We start from the raw sequence: 17,283 nt of genomic DNA, 5'->3' as shown, positions 1-17,283 counted from the left end.
AACCATTAGAACACAAATTGTCAACATCCCCTGTCAAAATATACAACGTAAATAGCCCTAATTCTCAAGCAGCATTTTTCTTGCTTTGCCTGTATGTAAATGTCTATTATTATCAATGGAAATTATTTTTGTCGGTTTGTGTATGGACGGTGCAATAGATGTTTACCCACATTGCTCAATAAAAATCGAATCCTTCCAAGCCTAAATGTAACGCACAGATTTAGACCACCAATCTTTTTGTTCCCAACCTGGCAGGGCTGTTTTCTCCAGCTATCCCAGAGTTAACACAACTGACGCTTCCACAATAGAATAAAAAAAAAACACTTTATTTTGTCCAGCATTTGTCCTACAAAACGTATCGAAATGGGCTTTCAAAGGGTGAAGCAATACAAGACCGCAAATGCTTATATGGGAAAAATTACAGGAACAAGAAATGGGAACAAAGTGTAGATGAAATCAGTCGAGCGTGCGTTCATTCACTCATTCATTCATCGGGGCTAATATTAGAAGGATAGTAAGGGGTCAGACCTGGGAGTAAAGGTCTGTTCAGAGACACAGAGAGGCTGCTTTGGTGAGCGAGCTGCAGAGGAGAAGGCTCTCGAGCTGTCAGTGGCACGAGTGTGAGGAGAGGCAAAAAAGAGACAGTGCTAGGGGGAATGAAGAGGGGAATGACACAGGGTCTGTGACAGAGGGTGGAACATGTGTTAGTCCTTTGTGCTATATGGTGACTTTCCCCTGAGCCGGCACATCCATCCAGGCAGCACCATTCTGCTGAGCATCCCAGGTCACCGACACCAAGCAGGTGGGAGGTGACTCTGGTTCTGCTAAAACAAAGGTGGAGGCGGAGCTATTAACTATATATTGATAGATAAAATCTTAGGTGCGTATCTAGCCTCCATCAGCGTAATATCTTTAATGCATTTATCCTCACAACCCCCCGGTGAGGGAGGGCAGTGCTCTTATCCCCAGAGTACAGCTCCTGTCCCTCAGAGAAAGAACAACAGTATAGAAAATTACAGAGAAACTCCTTGCTGAGGGGATCTGAGGTGACACAGAAGAGACAGAGCAGTGTTAACCCGGATGGCAACTTTGCACAGAAGTTTTGGTATCTCTCTGGGAAAGCCCAAGTTGGTTCTTTGGGATGGCAAGTCCTCTTTTCCTGGCCCCATCACAGTCCCGTTCTGAGGACGTGGATGAGACTGGCCAAGATCCCTGTGGCCATCACCAGGTAGCTGGTTTTCACACTGCTGGCCCCGCTGAGGTTGCATAAGGAATGCTCACAGCAGGAGGTAGAAATGGCGGCTAAGCCGAGGTTCAGGTTTGTTTGGGGACACACCGGAGAGCATTTCTTGGTGATGCGGTGCCCCTTTTTATCGCCTGAAGGGGGAAAGAAAAAACAGAGAAGAGATTTGTTATCAAAGAGCCCCCCAGGGTTCCAGCAGCCCTCTCTGTAGAGGAGAGAATGGTCTTAAAGTAGCTAAGCAACAAGGGCCAACGGAGACAGCATGATTGGTAGTTTTGCCTCAGGCTTTTAACCCAGCCAGTGTTTATCTGCTATCCCGTGCCCTGGGGACACTCAGCACAGCAATCACCCGTCTCTTGCTAGTATTCACAGACCTGCCTGGGAACATCCTCTCCAGAGCCCTGACTATGGCTGCGGAACAGCCAAAAGAAAGACCATCCCCAAGGCAGAGACCCCTTCCCGGGATTTAAACTGAGTCCATTGCATGCTGGGGAACAGGGGTTTGAGGCCTGTTGTGTGGACACGGGGGCAGTGCAAAGCTGGTCAGTAGAGCTGACCAGTCATGTGCCTCACTACTGTAGGTTTGAAGTGTGGCTGAGACAAGGCACAGCACCTGTAGCAGTACAAAGAGCAAGGTTTAGGGATAGCTCAGTGGTTTGAGCATTGGCCTGCTAAACTCAGGGTTGTGAATTCAATCCTTGAGGGGACCATTTAGGGATATGGGGCAAAAATCTGCTGGATGATTTAATTGGGGATTGGTCCTGCTTTGAGCAGGGGGTTGGACTAGATGATCTCCTAAGGTCCTTTCCAATCCTGATATTCTATTCTATGATTTGTTGGCAAAGTCCCAGTAGGATTAAAGGGACACCACCCCCAAGGCTTTTGTGCATGCACCCTACAGACACTTCTTTTTCTTGAGCACCAAGATGAGGGGATGGGATTTGTGCCTGTAAATCCTGTTCTCCAAATGAGTCCCTCCCCGGAGTGCACAAATGTGACAAAGTGGGAATGTTCTTAATGTTTTCTCTGAATACTGTATGGGTGCCTCAGTTTCCCCTATGCATTTCTTAAGTATCTAGGTGGTGGGATAAGAGTGTGCGATTGTTGCAAAGCCTTAGAGGGCCAGTGTGATGCTGTCTGCACAGAGAATGGCCGACACCCTGTCTCCTATCAACTAATGGCCTGGGCCCCTCCCCTGCAAAGGTGCCAACTGAAGGAGTTGGAGAACAAAGGGATCAGGTGACCTCCTGGCTCAGGAAAGAGACAAAGGCCAGAGGAGGGGCTGGAGAGTTTCAGTTTGGAACTGGCCGGGGAAACAGAGGGAGCCCCAGGGCTGGGGTCTAAGCTCTCTGCCCCACAAGATGGACCTGACTGAGGGGGTCCTGTTCTCTGTACCTACAAGCTCTGTTTTGGACTGTGTTCCTGTCGTCTAGTAAACCTTCTGTTTTACTGGCTGAGAGTCATGATGAATCTCAGGAAGTGCAGGGTGCAGGGCCCTGACTCCCCCACACTCCATGACAACATAAGTGAGGAATTAGCCTCTTGGATTGTTTGCAGTTTCCTAAGGCCCAGCACTTTGCTCTCCATGTGCTATGCTCAGCACTCCCGAGTGATTATTCGTCCTTTCAGAAGGAGGACAAAAGAATCCAACTGGCTGGCATGGGGGTGAGACTGAGTGACCTCCTGCATCCTAAATAAATGGTTACCTGTCACTCAGACACCATGGCGAGCAGGGGCTTAGGAAAACCTCGTTGAGATAATTGCGGGTACTCACCAATCCCTCCAGACGCATATATTGTGAGGCAGTATTTGTCAGTGTCGGCACACTTAGTCCCTTTCATACAATTCCAGTTGGAGGGCTCGTCGTTACAGGTGTAGCACCAGAAGGAGGCCGCTGAAAAAGGAGCACACAACCCAGCTTAGCTGCTTGTGGAAACGTCCTCTTCAGAGGAGAGGATCCAAAATGTTTCCATTTTTGGAAAAGGGAAAGAGAAAAGGGGCGGGGGGAGAGGGACCAAAACAGAGCAAACATTTTCTACTTGAAATTAAATGCCACAGAAATTTTAGTTTTAATTTGTCTGGACAGAGAATTCTAGGAACAATTTCAACCAGAAGGAAAATTTGCAAATATATGCAGCAATTACTTCCCATGTTTCGACCAGCCCTGGCTTCTCCCATCTACTTCCTTGACTCACACAAGCCAATGATCTAACTCTGCATCTCAGTATCATGCTGAGCAGGACTCTCAGCTGACCCATCTCTGCCTCCATCCCACAACCATCTCTCTTTCTCTGCCAGGAATGAGTCATGCCTGACCTCCCAAGTGCAGCTCCCAAGTCTGCGGAAAGCAGAGCTCAGCGAGGCCCTTATTTCCCAGCTCCCTGCCGGTTATTAATTGTCTTTCCTTGGGGAAAACTGATTAGCTTTGTTCTCCTGTGAGAGCATCACGTTTAGCATTTCACTGTGCGGTGCATCTGCAAAGCATTGCACAGACGTGAACGACTCTTAATACAGCCCAGAGAATTAGATGTGTGATTAGAGAATCAAACTGAAGGGAGTTCCTTGGGAGAAGAGTCACTAGAGGATAAAAGGAATATTCCTGGTGCTGTCTGGAACAAGGCAGTCTTGCAACAATCCCATGAAAAGGATTAAGGGAGACTTAATGTGAGACCAAAGGGCATTTGCAGTGTGTGTGGCCAGGCAAGGGTAACAACCAGGGCTTAAATTCTCATAGAGAAGCGGTTCTCAAACTGTAGCAACCCGAGGACCCCTATTTTGATTTTAAATTTTTCAGGGACCCCCAAGCCCTCCTGCTCAGCCCCAGGCCCAGGCCCCGGCCCCTCTCCACCCCTTCCCCCAAGGCCCCACCCCGCCCCATCTCTTCCCGTCCCCACTCCGCCCCATCCCTCCTCTTCCCTGCCTCTTTCTGCCCCCTCCCCCAAGCACGCCCCCACCCCGCTCCTCCCACTCCCTCCCAGCGCCTCCTGCACACCGCTGAACAGCTGTTGCCCGGTATGCAGGAGGCAGTGGGAGGGAGGGGGAGGAGTTGAGGGAGGGAGAGGGAGGAGCTGATCAGCAGGGCCCACGTGGCCCCTGGAGTAACCTCATGGACCCCCAGGGGTCCGCAGACCCCCGTTTGAGAAACGCTGTCATAGAGTATTTTCCAGAACCCACCATGCCCCCACCCCATTCTCCACGAGGCACGCCGGGGCTCGGGATTTCTGCACTGTGGGGAGCGCTGGAACTCGGGGCTCCAGGCTTCAGCCACAGGGTCCCATCGACCCCCTGAAACTGTCTCGCGGACCACCAGAGGGCTGCGGACCTCTGGTTGAGAATCACAACAGCATCAGGCTGGACTCAATATTTGAAAATATTTACTGGAGTTCTGCTCCGGACAGCTCTGGCTGAATTTAAGCCCTGGTAACAACACATTCAACTCACAGCCTGGCCAGGAATCTGCTGAAATAGACACTGGGGCTTGGTTAAGAGCCACCTATTTGCCTGCAAGTGAATTCATACTGGAGAGACACCATCTGGCTGCCTCCCACTGAGGATCCCAGGAGACTGGAACTGCTCCTGATTTCTGGGCCAGAACCTCAGCTGACTGAGAGCAACTTGAAGGACCCGTTGTCTTAGCCTGTTCTGCGTTCTCATCTCATCAGGTGAAGGGCTGGGGGCAAGAATGGTAAGACATTTTCTAAATGTTTGCTACCGTGTGCAAGTAGAGGCATTTGTAGTGACACATCTCTGTGACCCATTATAGAGGATCATCTACTGTACCTGCGACAAGACACATGATGTTCTTAGTGAGTTAGTTTAAGGGGCATCATTAACCTGAACCATAGAGGCTTGTCTACATGAGAAAGCTGCACCGGTTTAACTTAAATTGGTTTTAAACTGAATTATTTAAGCCAGTTGCAAACCCCTGTGTGGATGCTTTTATTTTTGGTTTAAGAGGGACTTATTTCAGGTTAGTTTAAACCTGTTCCTAATCGACCTAAGCTGCATTGAAATATAAGCCCTTCTTATACCAAAATGAAAGCAGCCACATAGGGGTTTGCAGCAGTTTAAATAAATTGGTTGAAATTCACACCTTCAATTAAACCAATGCAGTTTTCTCTGAAGACAAGCCCAGAGCCCATTTTTAAAAGGGAATTAAAATTCATTTCTGGTCCTATCCCTGTACCTGAATCCATCTATCAAAATCTGTGGGTTTATAATGACATTTTGCTATCTTTTAACATTTTCTCTCCCTGTAGATGTGAAAGACTCACAATAGAACAGGGAAAACTGGCTGACCCCAGTAGTGAAAGAGTGAATCTGGCTCTACATAAAGTGCTGTCAAAGGTACAAAGTAAACAAACTGCAAAAAATAGGGACAAAGGTGTTTTTTCCCTCAAATTGAAGCTACAGTAACCCCAGGGGTCACCGATAACAGCTGTAGAAACGGGTCAGACCATTTTCGTTGACGACGTCCCTTTAAATTGCAACACTCTTGGGTTAGCAGCTACCAGAGCATCTTCTTCACAGGTTGCTCCAGACGGGCTATAACATATATACATGTCCCAGAGGCCCCCTTTCCCCCTGAGGTCTCCTATCCAGGCATTGAGCAGAGTCAGCCCTGCCTTGGTTCCCATTCTGCAAATATACTACGTTGAGTAACCTCAGTGTGTAAATAGTCCTGATGATTGCAATGGGTTGACTCACACGCATACAGCGTCTCACATGTGCACTTGTTTGCAGGGTCAGGGCTTTAGCTTTTAAAAGCAGATGAGATCAGAACAGCTGGTGCAGAAGGACAGTCCCCTTGAAAGCATCCAACCTTTAGCCATGCAGCTAGAACTTACAGCTGATTTCTTCAGCTGCTGGAATAAATCTGCTTAATCATTGCATGCATTTATTTTTTAGTTTATTAAATTTTATGTGACTGTGTAATGGCTCAGTCCTGCAAGGGGGGATGGACGGAGCACCTTGGGAGATAGGAGGGATCCCACCCAAGAGATAAGGCCGTGTCAGTGCATTAACTGTAGAATCTTTACCACCGCTTCTGTAAAATCTCCCTGTGTCCCTGCCATGTCTAAACTGGGTTCTCTCTCATCTGCATGTTCTTTCTCTAGCATAGAAGAATTTATTAGCTCACCTTGCTCCACGCACAGGACTGCAGCCAGCAGGGTGAAAAGAAAAGCCTTCATCTTCGCTACAGTCTTCGCACAAGGGCAGCTGCTCCGCCAGCACCGGGGCAGTTTTTATAGCTCTGCGGTGTTTGTTTTAGGTTACTATGCCGATGGTAATTTTAGGGTTCGGGGTGTCACATGGAGCACAACACAAGGCTGATGGGTATGGGTGTGTGGGAGGGAGTTTGGTAATGCTAAGAATCCAGCTGGAATTTCCACTCCCTGATGTTCCTGTTTGACAAAGGAGCATGAGAACTGCCAGACTGGCTCTGCCCAGTGGCATATCCAACATCCTCCTGTGTCCAACAGTGGTTGCTGCTAATTGCTTCAGAGGAAGGTGCAAAACAACCTGTAGCAGACAAAAGTAACCTCCCCCGATGGGAAGTTTCTGCCTGATCCCTTCAGTCAGTGTTTGGCTTTTGTCCTACAACATGAAAGGGTTGGATCTCAGACTAGGGAATGCCCATGAGAATTTGTATTTAATTATGCGGGGGTTTTAGGGTTTCATTCTTTTTTTACATTTTCTTCAAAACATTCTTGTGTCAGCATCCTCACAGCCATTGGGGGAAATGCAAGGAGTGAAGGAATTAAGTTGAAAATACAGATTTTTTTTTTTTTTTTAAAGAAAGGTGGACAATTTGAAAGCATGCGTTTTCCCATTGGGTATCTAACAGTCTGACTGTTGCATTTTCTGACTTTTCAGCTGACTTTTGTTTTTAATGAAAAACCTTGCTTTCACAAGCCGACATTTTCAATCACTACGTGTTTCTAGTTCAACTTTTGAAGACTAAATTGTTTTGATTAAAAAAAAATAATCCTGCCGGGTGACTAAACTGGCCAATCAAAACTGAATGCCAACAATTTGAAATCAAAAGAAATCACTTCTGGAGAACAGTGACCGGATACATTTTTGTTTGCAAATGTCAAAAAAATGAAACGTGTTTGCAAAAAAAGTACCAAATTTAGACAAAACACATTTTTATTGGCAAAATATTCACCAGCTCCAATTATGCCAGACGGTAAATAGAAGTTCTTGACTGACCGTCTATGTCTTTTTTATTCTTTTGTATAGCACTATCATATCACCTCTTCTCAATGAACAGCAACGCCCAAGGGCCAGATCCTCAATAGGTGTAAATTGTCATAACTCCAGTAAGGTCAGTGGAGCTACACCAGTTTACGCCAACTGAGGAGCAGTTCCTCAGTCATCACACACCTCTAATAATTTCCCCCCCCTGTCCCTTCACCCTTCTGTTTCTGCTCTATCTTTCTGAGATGGAATCATGATCCCAACAGTACATAGCCAAAGCACATACCGCCCAAAAATACTCTGGCAAATTTTCATGCCCTATTCCTTTGCAAATGACCATCTAACTTGCTGTTCTCCATCATCACCTATTTCTCTCTCCCACCGAATATCCATGTTTCTGATGATTTTCCACATAGAGCCATTAGCTCACTTGGAAAATATTCTTGTCACTTAGAGGCGATTAAAGAGATAAGGGGGCTGAGGTAATATCTTTTATGGGACCAACTTCTTTTTCTGGGTAAATAGTGGTGTGGAGTCATCTTTGAGTTCTTTATAGTAGGTGGTGTTGGAGAGTTGTCGGTTGGCCTCATTAACGTAGTCATCACAATTGAGGATTACGATGGTGCTCCCTTTGTCTGCTGATTTGATTGCTATCGGATGTTTAGGCCTTGGCTACACTTGAGAATTCACAGCGCTGCCGCGAGCGCTGTATGTACTCCACCTCTCCGAGGGGAGTAGCGTGCAGCGCTGCGAGCGAGCGTGCAGCACTGCAGGCGCTGATTACACTGGCGCTTTACAGCGCTGCACTTGCTGCACTCGGGGGGGGGGGGGGGCGTTTTCACACCCCTGAGCGCAGCAAGTTGCAGCGCTGTACAGCGGCCAGTGTAGCCAAGGCCCCAGATTTCAGGGACTATAAAGCTGGCCTCTCAGCAGTGGAGAGATTGTGGTGGATGTGATGTTTGTTAAGGGTTTCACAGTCAATTTTTTCCCTGAAGCAATCACCAAGAAAAATGTGGTTTTGCATGCTCTGTGGTGTCCAGTCAGATGTCATTCACAGGCAATGGTATTTTTCCAGCACCCACTCTTCTTAGGCACATAAATCTTGCTAATTCGGAGCCCTGTGTGACTCAAGCATGAGCGTCTCTGCTTTCCCATCGGGTCAAGCGATGAAACTTGAAGCAAACAGAGGCAACAATTAAACAACCAAACCTCACAAGGGTGTGTCAGTTTGAAAACCTTCCAGGGCTTCAGCGTGATATCAAGCACGAGGCAGAAGGCAATGAGTTGACATGTCATGCCATGTCCTGTCTTGTCTTGCTGGGATTACAAAACAGCCCCATGTCAATATTATTAGAGGTGTGGGTAGAATCAGAAGAAAGGCGTTCTTTACTGGGTGTCTTACTGCTGAGCAGAAGAGATCATATCAGTGCTGTTCAACATATTCATAAATGATCTGGAAAAGGGGTAAACAGTGAGGTGGCAAAATTTGCAGATGATACAAAACCACTCAAGATGGTTAAGTCCCAGGCAGACTGTGAAGAGCTACAATAGGATCTCACAAAACTGGGGGACTGGGCAACAAAATGACAGCTGAAATTCAGTGTTGATAAATGCAAAGTAATGCACACTGGAAAACATAATCCTAACTGTACATATAAAATGATGGGGTCTAAATTAACTGTTACCACTCCTGAGAGAGATCTTGGAGTCACAGTCGATAGTTCTCTGAAAACATCTGCTCACTGTGCAGTCAAAATAGCAGTCAAAAAAGTGAACAGAATGTTGGGCATCATTAAGAAAGGGATAGATAATAAGACAGAAAATATCCTATTGCCTCTAAATAAATCCATAGTACATCTTGAATATTGGGTGTAGATGTGGTCGCCCCATGTGAAAAAAGATTTATTGGAATTGGAAAAGGTTCAGATAATGGCAACAAAAATGATTAGGAGTATGGAACGGCTGCCGTATGAGGAGAGATTAATAAAATTGGGACTTTTCAGTTTGGAAAAGAGACGATTAAGGAGGGATATGATTGAGGTCTATAAAATCATGCCTGGTGTGGAGAAAGTAAATAGGGAAGTGTTATGTACTCCTTCTCATAACACAAGAACTAGGGGTCACCAAATGAAATGAATAGGCAGCAGGTTTAAAACAAACAAAAAGAAGTATTTCTTCACACAATGCACAGTCAACCTGTGGAACTCCTTGCCAGAGGATGTTGTGAAGGCCAAGACTATAATAGAGAAAAAAGAACTAGATAAATTCATGGAGCATAGGTCCATCAATGGCTATTAGCCAGGATGGGCAGGGATGGTGTCCCTAGCCTCTGTTTGCCAGAAGCTGAGAATGGGCGACAGGGGATGGATCACTGGATGATTACCTGTTCTGTTCATTCCCTCTGGGGCAGCTGACATTGGCCACTGTCGGAAGACAGGACACTGTGCTAGATGGACCTTTGGTCTGACCCAGCATGGCCATTCTTATATTCATATTACACCAAGAAAAATAGTTCCCGATTGAAAGTGGTTTAAATTAAACATACGCTGAAAAATTATAATCCTACTTTTGGCTGGTGAGTGTGAACCTGTGGGACTGGGCAGCGAGGCTGCTTGTGCTCCCCAGACCTGCTTCTGTCTCAAGGGAGAAGCATCTATCATGCTCCAAAGACTGGTGCTTGTGGTTGGCTGTGGCCCAGTGTGGACTCTGGGAGGGTTTTCCAGCCTTTCATGCCCATCCAAGCTGCCCTCGGCTCCCCGAGTAGCTGCTTCGCCTCTGGCTTGGTCGGGTGTTTCATGGGCATGAATTCAAATGTGATCAGATTTGCTGCTGAAGCCCAGACTGGCGGGGGAGGAACTGTACAAGAGGCGGGAACCAAATGGCGCAGAGACCTGAGGAGATGAGAGTGGAGGGGCAGCGGGGACAATCAGCACCAAGGGAGGCAAATCCCGCCATTCAAGGAGAGGAAAGGAACCACCCAGCACTTAAAGGGTTGGTGGAAGCCCGGCAGCTCCGCTGACCCATGTGGATTTCATGTAACCTAGCTGCAGGAAGGGAGCTGAATTGCAGTTGGGATGTGCCCATGAGAGGATCTCCTATTCCCAGCCACTGCTTCTGCCAGTCCCTAGGGAAGCCAGCGCACAGCCGCCCCCCCCCCCCCGCCTCCTTTAGGGTGACCAGATGTTCTGATTTTATAGGGACAGTCCCGATTTTGGGGTCTTTTTCTCACATAGGCACCTATTACCTCCCACCTCCTGTCCCGATTTTTGACACTTGCTATCTGGTCAGCCTAGCCTCCTTCCTCCTGCCCCATAGAGGGCTCTTCCCCGCTGCCCCCCACTTCCCTTCCTAGGGCCTGCAGGCTGCCTTCCATGTCCCTTTGGCTCCTGCCGTGCTCTGGAGGAAAGAGGTGCCCTCCCTGTTGATCCGCTGGTCCCCTCCGTGGCTGTTTGTAGGGGTCAGAGAGGGAGGGTCTGTTGCTGCTGTTCCTTTTCCCTACCTCATTCTAGAAATAAGGGCCAAGGGAGGGCTTTGGGCCCCACCATTTCACTTGCATCACCGTGCCCTGCCACAGTTCTCTCCCCTCCCCCTCTGCCCATCACCCTGGCTTCCTTCCTGCCACGCTCCTCCTAGCCTCCTTCCTTCCTACTGCCTGCTTCCACCCTCGGCCCACGCCCAGAGATCTCCCACCTGTTTCCTTCCATCACTCCGTCCCCAGACACCGTGCTCCTGCTCTCAGCACTGACCCCCTCACCCACACACATTCCTTCTCGAGCCCGGCTCCCCCGCTTTTCCTAGCTCCCAGTTGTGGTTTATTGAAAACTGTGTTAAAATGAGAAGCTACCACTTTAAGAGTAAGAGGTTTCCTGCTCATGCTTGTAGGCTAGGGGGCTCTGCAGGGAAGCATAGGGTCTAACAACCAGCTTGCAAGGGGCCAGATTAGTGCCTCACTATCTTATGGAGCAGCCTGCTTCATCTTTCTCTGTTTGTTTGTTTGTCTTCGGTTCTTGTGTGTTAGGGCTTTGGATTCTAAGAAATAAAGGTGTCTTGCACTGAAACAGTCCAGCAAGGGGATTTTGTGGTTTTTAATCTAACTTCTCTACGGGTATGTCTGCACACAACACCAGAGACTTCCCTTTGGCCCTGCCATGCGGGCAGGGGACTGGACTCGATGACCTCTCAAGGTCCCTTCCAGTCCTAGAATCTATGAATCTATGAATCTTCTCCCTGACAAGGGCCTGAAATCTGCCATTGTTTGCGCTCCGGGTGAATCAAAACCCAGGGGATAACTCACATCCCCTGTTTGATCAGTTTAGTTGTCCTTGTGATGGGCTGGATCACAGAAACCCCCTTGGGAGCTGCCACCCGATGTGCAAAGACTACCCCTGCTTCTGTTTTCCCTGCCAGCTCAGGACTCCAGCACCCTGTCTTGCTGAGCCAGACACTCCCGTCTGCTCCAACGAAGACCCAGGGTCTGAATCACTTGTCCCAAAGCTGCAAGTTTACCTGAAAACAGCTCACAGAAGAGTGCTTGTCTTTAGCACTCAGATGCCCAACTCCCAATGGGGTCTAAACCCAGATAAATCCGTTTTACCCTGCATAAAGCTTATGCAGGGCAAACTCATAAATTGTTCGCCCTCTATAACACTGATAGAGAGATATGCACAGTTGTTTGCTCCCCCAGGTATTAATACATACTCTGAGTAAATTACTAAATAAAAAGTGATTTTATTAAATACAGAAAATAGGATTTAAGTGGTTCCAAGTAGTAACAGACAGAACAAAGTAAGTCACCAAGTAAAATAAAATAAAATGCGCAAATCTATGTGTAATCAAACTGAATACAGATAATCTCCCCCTCAGAGATGCTTCAGTAAGTTTTTTCTCAGGCTGGACACCTTCCAGGCCTGGGCACAATTCTTTCCCCTGGTACAGCTCTTGTTCCAGCTCAGGTGGTAGCTAGGGGATTCTTCATGATGGCTCCTCCCCCTTTGTTCTGTTCCATCCCTTTATATATCTTTTGCATAAGGCGGGAACCCTTTGTCCCTCTGGGTTTCCACCCCCCTCACTGGAAAAGCACCAGGTTAAAGATGGATTCCAGTTCAGGTGACATGATCACATGTCACTGCAAGACTTCATTGCCCACTTGCCAGCACACACATATACAGGAAGACTAACAGGTAAACACAACCATCTGCAGACAATGGTCCTGGTTAATGGGAGTCATCAAGATTCCAAACCATCATTAATGGCCCACACTTTACATAATTACAATAGGCCCTCAGAGTTACATTTTATATTTCTAGCTTTAGCTACAAGAGTGGTACATTTATACAAATCAGATGATCATACTCAGTAGATTATAAGCTTTGTAATGATACCTTACAAGAGACCTTTTGCATGAAGCATATCCCAGTTACGTTATATTCACTTATTACCATATTTTCTCTAAAACTATCCCCGTTACATTATATTGACTTATTATCAAGTTTTTATAAAACCATATAGACTGCACAACGTCACAGTCCTGATCCGTAACAAACAAAGAGAGTGTGAGCTAAGTTCCCATTCCCCCTAAAATCCCATTCAGGATTTTAAGAGACAAACAGGCTCCCCTCCACAATGAATGCAGTGATCAGCCTTCAGAATTACTCTGCAGAAGGGTGGTACTGTCAAAATGAGAACTAGCCGTGCAAGCAGGGCCCTGGCTGCAGGGCACAAACAACCGCAGGCAGGGCATGGGAGCTGCCAGAGGAATGTGTGAGAAAGCCCTGGACCTTGGCTGTTATTTGTCTGGATTGCAAAGATGCCCTAATCAGATCAAAGCCCCATTGTCCAGAGGCTTTACTGACACACAATAACAGCCGCCTTGCCCTGAAGCCTGGAAAGTGAAACGAACTCCCCACTGCATCTGAGTCCAGGAAACAAAACTTTAACTTCAGTACAGAACTGAAACTGATTCTCCTGCCAGCTAATCTGAGAAATGAAATGTACTATTAGAGATGAAATCAAACTGACAAAACACAGAGCACAGCCAAAGGAAAATAAAACCCAGAGGAGGGGAAGCAAAGAAGTTTATTTTCTTTGAGCTCCACGCAGTTGTAGGCGTCAAAGGTGTTGCAAAATTTAAACAAAAAAAAAAAAAATTGAACAAAATCTAACTAAATAGAGGCTTTAAAACCAGGAAATGGGAGATTGCAAATAGAATGATGAGAACAGATCTTACAAATGTAATAGAAAGGCGAGAAAAGATTCAAATGTCTAAAAATAGATCAGGGAAATTATTAAAAATCAGCCAGGGTTGCTAACCAATAGTGATCAGAAAGAGAATGGGCAGGAGTTAAGCAATAACAAGGCAAAGGAAAAAATAAATCAAACTAGCCCAACAGGCAAAGTTGGCAAAAACAATCAGATCAGAGGCCTGATTCCCCTCTGCTTGTCACCTTGTGTTGTTGCTTATCCCTGTGCAACAGGAGTGCAAAGAGGCTGTAGACTACAGTGGTGTTTCACACGCACGTCACTCACAAGGCAAGGTTTCGGGGTCCCATTCACCAGGATTCTGCAGCTGCTTTGCACTATTCGGGTGAACCCAGTTAGGTCAGGTTTCAGGTTCATTTGCATCCCAGCGAATCTGTCCCTTTGAATCTTAGAGTCATGGAAATGCAGGATTGCAAAGAACCTCGGGAGGACATCTAGTTCAGCCCGTGGTGCTGAGGCAGGACCAAGTAAACCTAGACCAGCCTTGACAGGTGTTTGTCCAACCTTTTCTTAAAAAGCTCCAATGCCTGGGATTCCACAACCTCCTTTGGTAACCTATTCCAGAGCGTAACTACCTTTAGAATGTCCTACCCCCGGTGGACACGGGGAACAATTGATCACCATCCTCTTTCTAACAGCCTTTTACATATTGGAAGACTATTATTCCTCCCCACGTACACACTCACTTTAACCCTCATTATTGGGTCTTCTCAGACATTGGAAGGCTGTCCACAGAGCTTCTGTTACTGGGGTGAAGCCTGTATCTTCAGGCATCTAACGTCAGGCAATGATGCTGGATTATTGCTCATGAATACCAGGCATATTTTTCAAAAGAGCTCAGCACCCGTTGAAACCCGGCCAGTAATTGCATTGCTCGCTCTCTTGCCTTCAGAGTAGGAACGAACAGCCCAGATACAAAATCCAGCCCCTTGAACGCAGCATATGAAAGGAAACTCAGATCTATCTTGTGCAGGGCTGGCTGTAGGTTTTTTGCTGCCCCAAGCAAAAAAAAAATTTGGCTGCCCCCCACCCCAGCCCTGGGCTCTACCCCCCCCCCCACCAGTGCCCTCCCCCACCCACACCCCCTGACGCCCCAGCCCTGGGCTCTCTCTTTCCCCCCCCCCCACCTGCACCCCCTGCTGCCCCAGCCCTGAGCTCCCCCCCAAACATGACCTCCTTGTTCACCACAGCAATCCCCATTTACACTTGCAGTGGGGATCAAACCGTTTCTCCTATTTTGATTTCACTTTAGTATAAATCTCGCCCCCGCAACCCCATCTTTAGTGCTCCAAATGCACATGGAAGGCATAGGGACTAACCTTCAAACCTTGTACCCAGAAACGGATGGGGAGCTAGTAAAGAGGGTTCAGGCAGAGGAGCGAGTATGGGGGTGCTTGGGGGCTCTACGCTGGCAGAGAGGCAGGGTGTGATGTACTTGCGGAGGAGGAGGGGGGTATCAGGAGGGTTGCGGGAGAAGAGGTGCAGGGGAGGGGGGAGGTGCGGGAGGAGAGGGCTGGGGGAGGGTACAAGGGGAGAGGTGTGGGTGAAGGGAGAGTACAAGGCGAAGGGGTGCAGCGAAGGAGCAATGGGGGAGGTACAAGTGGAGGGGCTGCGAGCGGGATGGGGGGTACAAGGGCTGAGAGGGGCAGGCGCTGACAGCTGCTTCCCCAGCCCCGTCCAGGCAGAGCCGAGAGGACAGACAGTGACCCCCAGGTGCCTGAGCCGCGGGGGTCCCCCAGCAGGGCAGTATCCCCCGCTGCCCCGCTCGGAGCCGGGCTCTGCCTCTCCCCGCCCAGGGCAGGCAGCGCGGGGCTGAGGCGGGGGAGGTGCGCGGCGGGCTGGGTCCGGGGGCAGGAGGGGGCGGCGGCAGCTCCCTGGCAGCTTGGGCTGCCCAGCCACTCGCCCTATCAGCACGCGAGCCAGGATCCGCGCCCCCTGCCCAGCCCGGCGGCGCTCTGCACAGCCCCCTCGGGCGGGGAAACGCCGCGCCGCCCTGGATAGACTCAGAGCAGCAGCGGCAGCAGGACCCCTCCCCCCTCCCTGCATCCCGGGCCCCACTTCCCTCCCTCCCGCCCCGGCTCCTCACACCCAGGCTGGGCTGCAGCTCAGGGTGCCCGGCCGCTGGAGAGCCGGAGCATCATCCCCCGGAGCTGAGCCCCTCTCGCCGCCGCAGCCGGGCCCAGCTCCGGGGATGACGCTCCGGCTCTCCAGCGGCCGGGCAGCCTGTGCGACTCAGGCTGCCATGAGCGCCATCTAGCGTCTGCATCCAGAACTGCAGTGTCCGTTCCAGCGCGGCCTGAAAGCCTCAGCTGACAGGGAACAGCTTGGTTCAGGGCCGGCTCTGGCTTTTTGTGCCCCAAGAAAAAAAAAAGGGGGGGGGGGCTGGAGTGCCGCCCCTTGGAAAGTGCTGCCCCAAGCACATGCTTGGAGCGCTGGTGCCTAGAGCCGGCCCTGATCTTGTGCCTTTAATTATATCCTGAAACTCCTTTTCGCCCTGTGAATCCAGGCACTATATTTAATAAGATTTATATTTGAAGGACCAATACAGTTTTATTTTATTTTTTTATTAATTTTCCAAATACACCAAAATACCAGATTCATCATCATACACAAAGTAAATAAAGAGGGGTAGGACAAAGGGAGGGGAGGGAAGCGACAGATCCAGCTTCAGGGCCTATGTTAATCAGAGATCTCTAAAAAATTGCTTTGAATTTTTCAGGAATTCCCTTTCTGCAGAACACCAGGTGTTCGTTAGCGCCGCGCTCAGCCATATCGGTGAGCCAGGCATCAATACTTGGGGGGAATCGACTTTTCCATTTTTGCAGAATTAATTTTTTAGCGAGCACAATTTTATTTAAATTGCTCTTTCTCATCATTCCATAGATCCCACGGCTGGGAGGTACCATTGGGACAGGGGTGGGCAAACTACGGCCTGTGGATGTTTTAATCTGGCCCTCAAGCTACTGCTGGGGAGCGGGGTTGGAAGTTTTCCCCATTGTGGTGCTCTAGCCGGGGAGCGGGGTCGGGGGCTTGCCTTCCTCCGCTCTGCGCGTGCAGCAGCTCCGCTTGACTCCCGGAAGCAGAGGCAGCCAGGGGGCTCCACACGCTGCCCCTGCCCCAAGTGTGGGCTCTGCAGCTCCCATTGGCCAGGAACTGCGGCCAATGGGAGCTGCGGGGGTGGTGCCTGCGGACAGGGCAGTGCACAGAGCGATGGGCTGCTGTTTCCAGGAGCTGCTTCAAGTAAGTGCAACCCGGATCCTGCACCCCTGAGCCCCCCCCCATGCCCCAATTCCCTGCCCCAGCCCTGATCACCCTCCAAACCCTTTGATCCCAGCCCGAAGCACCCTCCTGCACCCCAAACCCCTCATCCCAAGCCCCACCCCGGAGTCTGCACCCCCAGCCGGAGCCCTCATCCCCCCCCATGCGCCCCAATCCCCTGCCCCAGCCAAGAGCCCCCTCCTGCCCTCCGAACCCCTCCATCCCAGCCTGGAGCACCCTCCTGCACCCCAAACCCCTCATCCCCAACCCCACCCCAGAGTCTGCACCCCCAGCCAGAGTCCTCATTCCCCCCCCCCCCG

The 17,283-nt window shown here is 49.2% G+C and overlaps 1 protein-coding gene across 1 annotated transcript; it reads right to left on the bottom strand.

Moving 5' to 3' along the window:
• Positions 1–1,168: 1,168 nt before the first annotated feature.
• LOC135874936 (lymphocyte antigen 6E-like) lies at positions 1,169–6,435 on the bottom strand. Its single transcript, XM_065399890.1, has 3 exons — positions 6,384–6,435; positions 3,018–3,137; positions 1,169–1,377 (listed from the first exon to the last, which is right to left on the bottom strand). Exons 1-3 carry the CDS (start codon positions 6,433–6,435, stop codon positions 1,169–1,171), a joined length of 381 nt encoding a protein of 126 aa, XP_065255962.1.
• Positions 6,436–17,283: the final 10,848 nt, after the last annotated feature.

This window comes from Emys orbicularis, chromosome 2 (genome assembly GCF_028017835.1).
Source record: "Emys orbicularis isolate rEmyOrb1 chromosome 2, rEmyOrb1.hap1, whole genome shotgun sequence".
NCBI lineage: Eukaryota > Metazoa > Chordata > Testudines > Emydidae > Emys > Emys orbicularis.
This window is presented reverse-complemented; position numbering and strand designations above follow the sequence as displayed.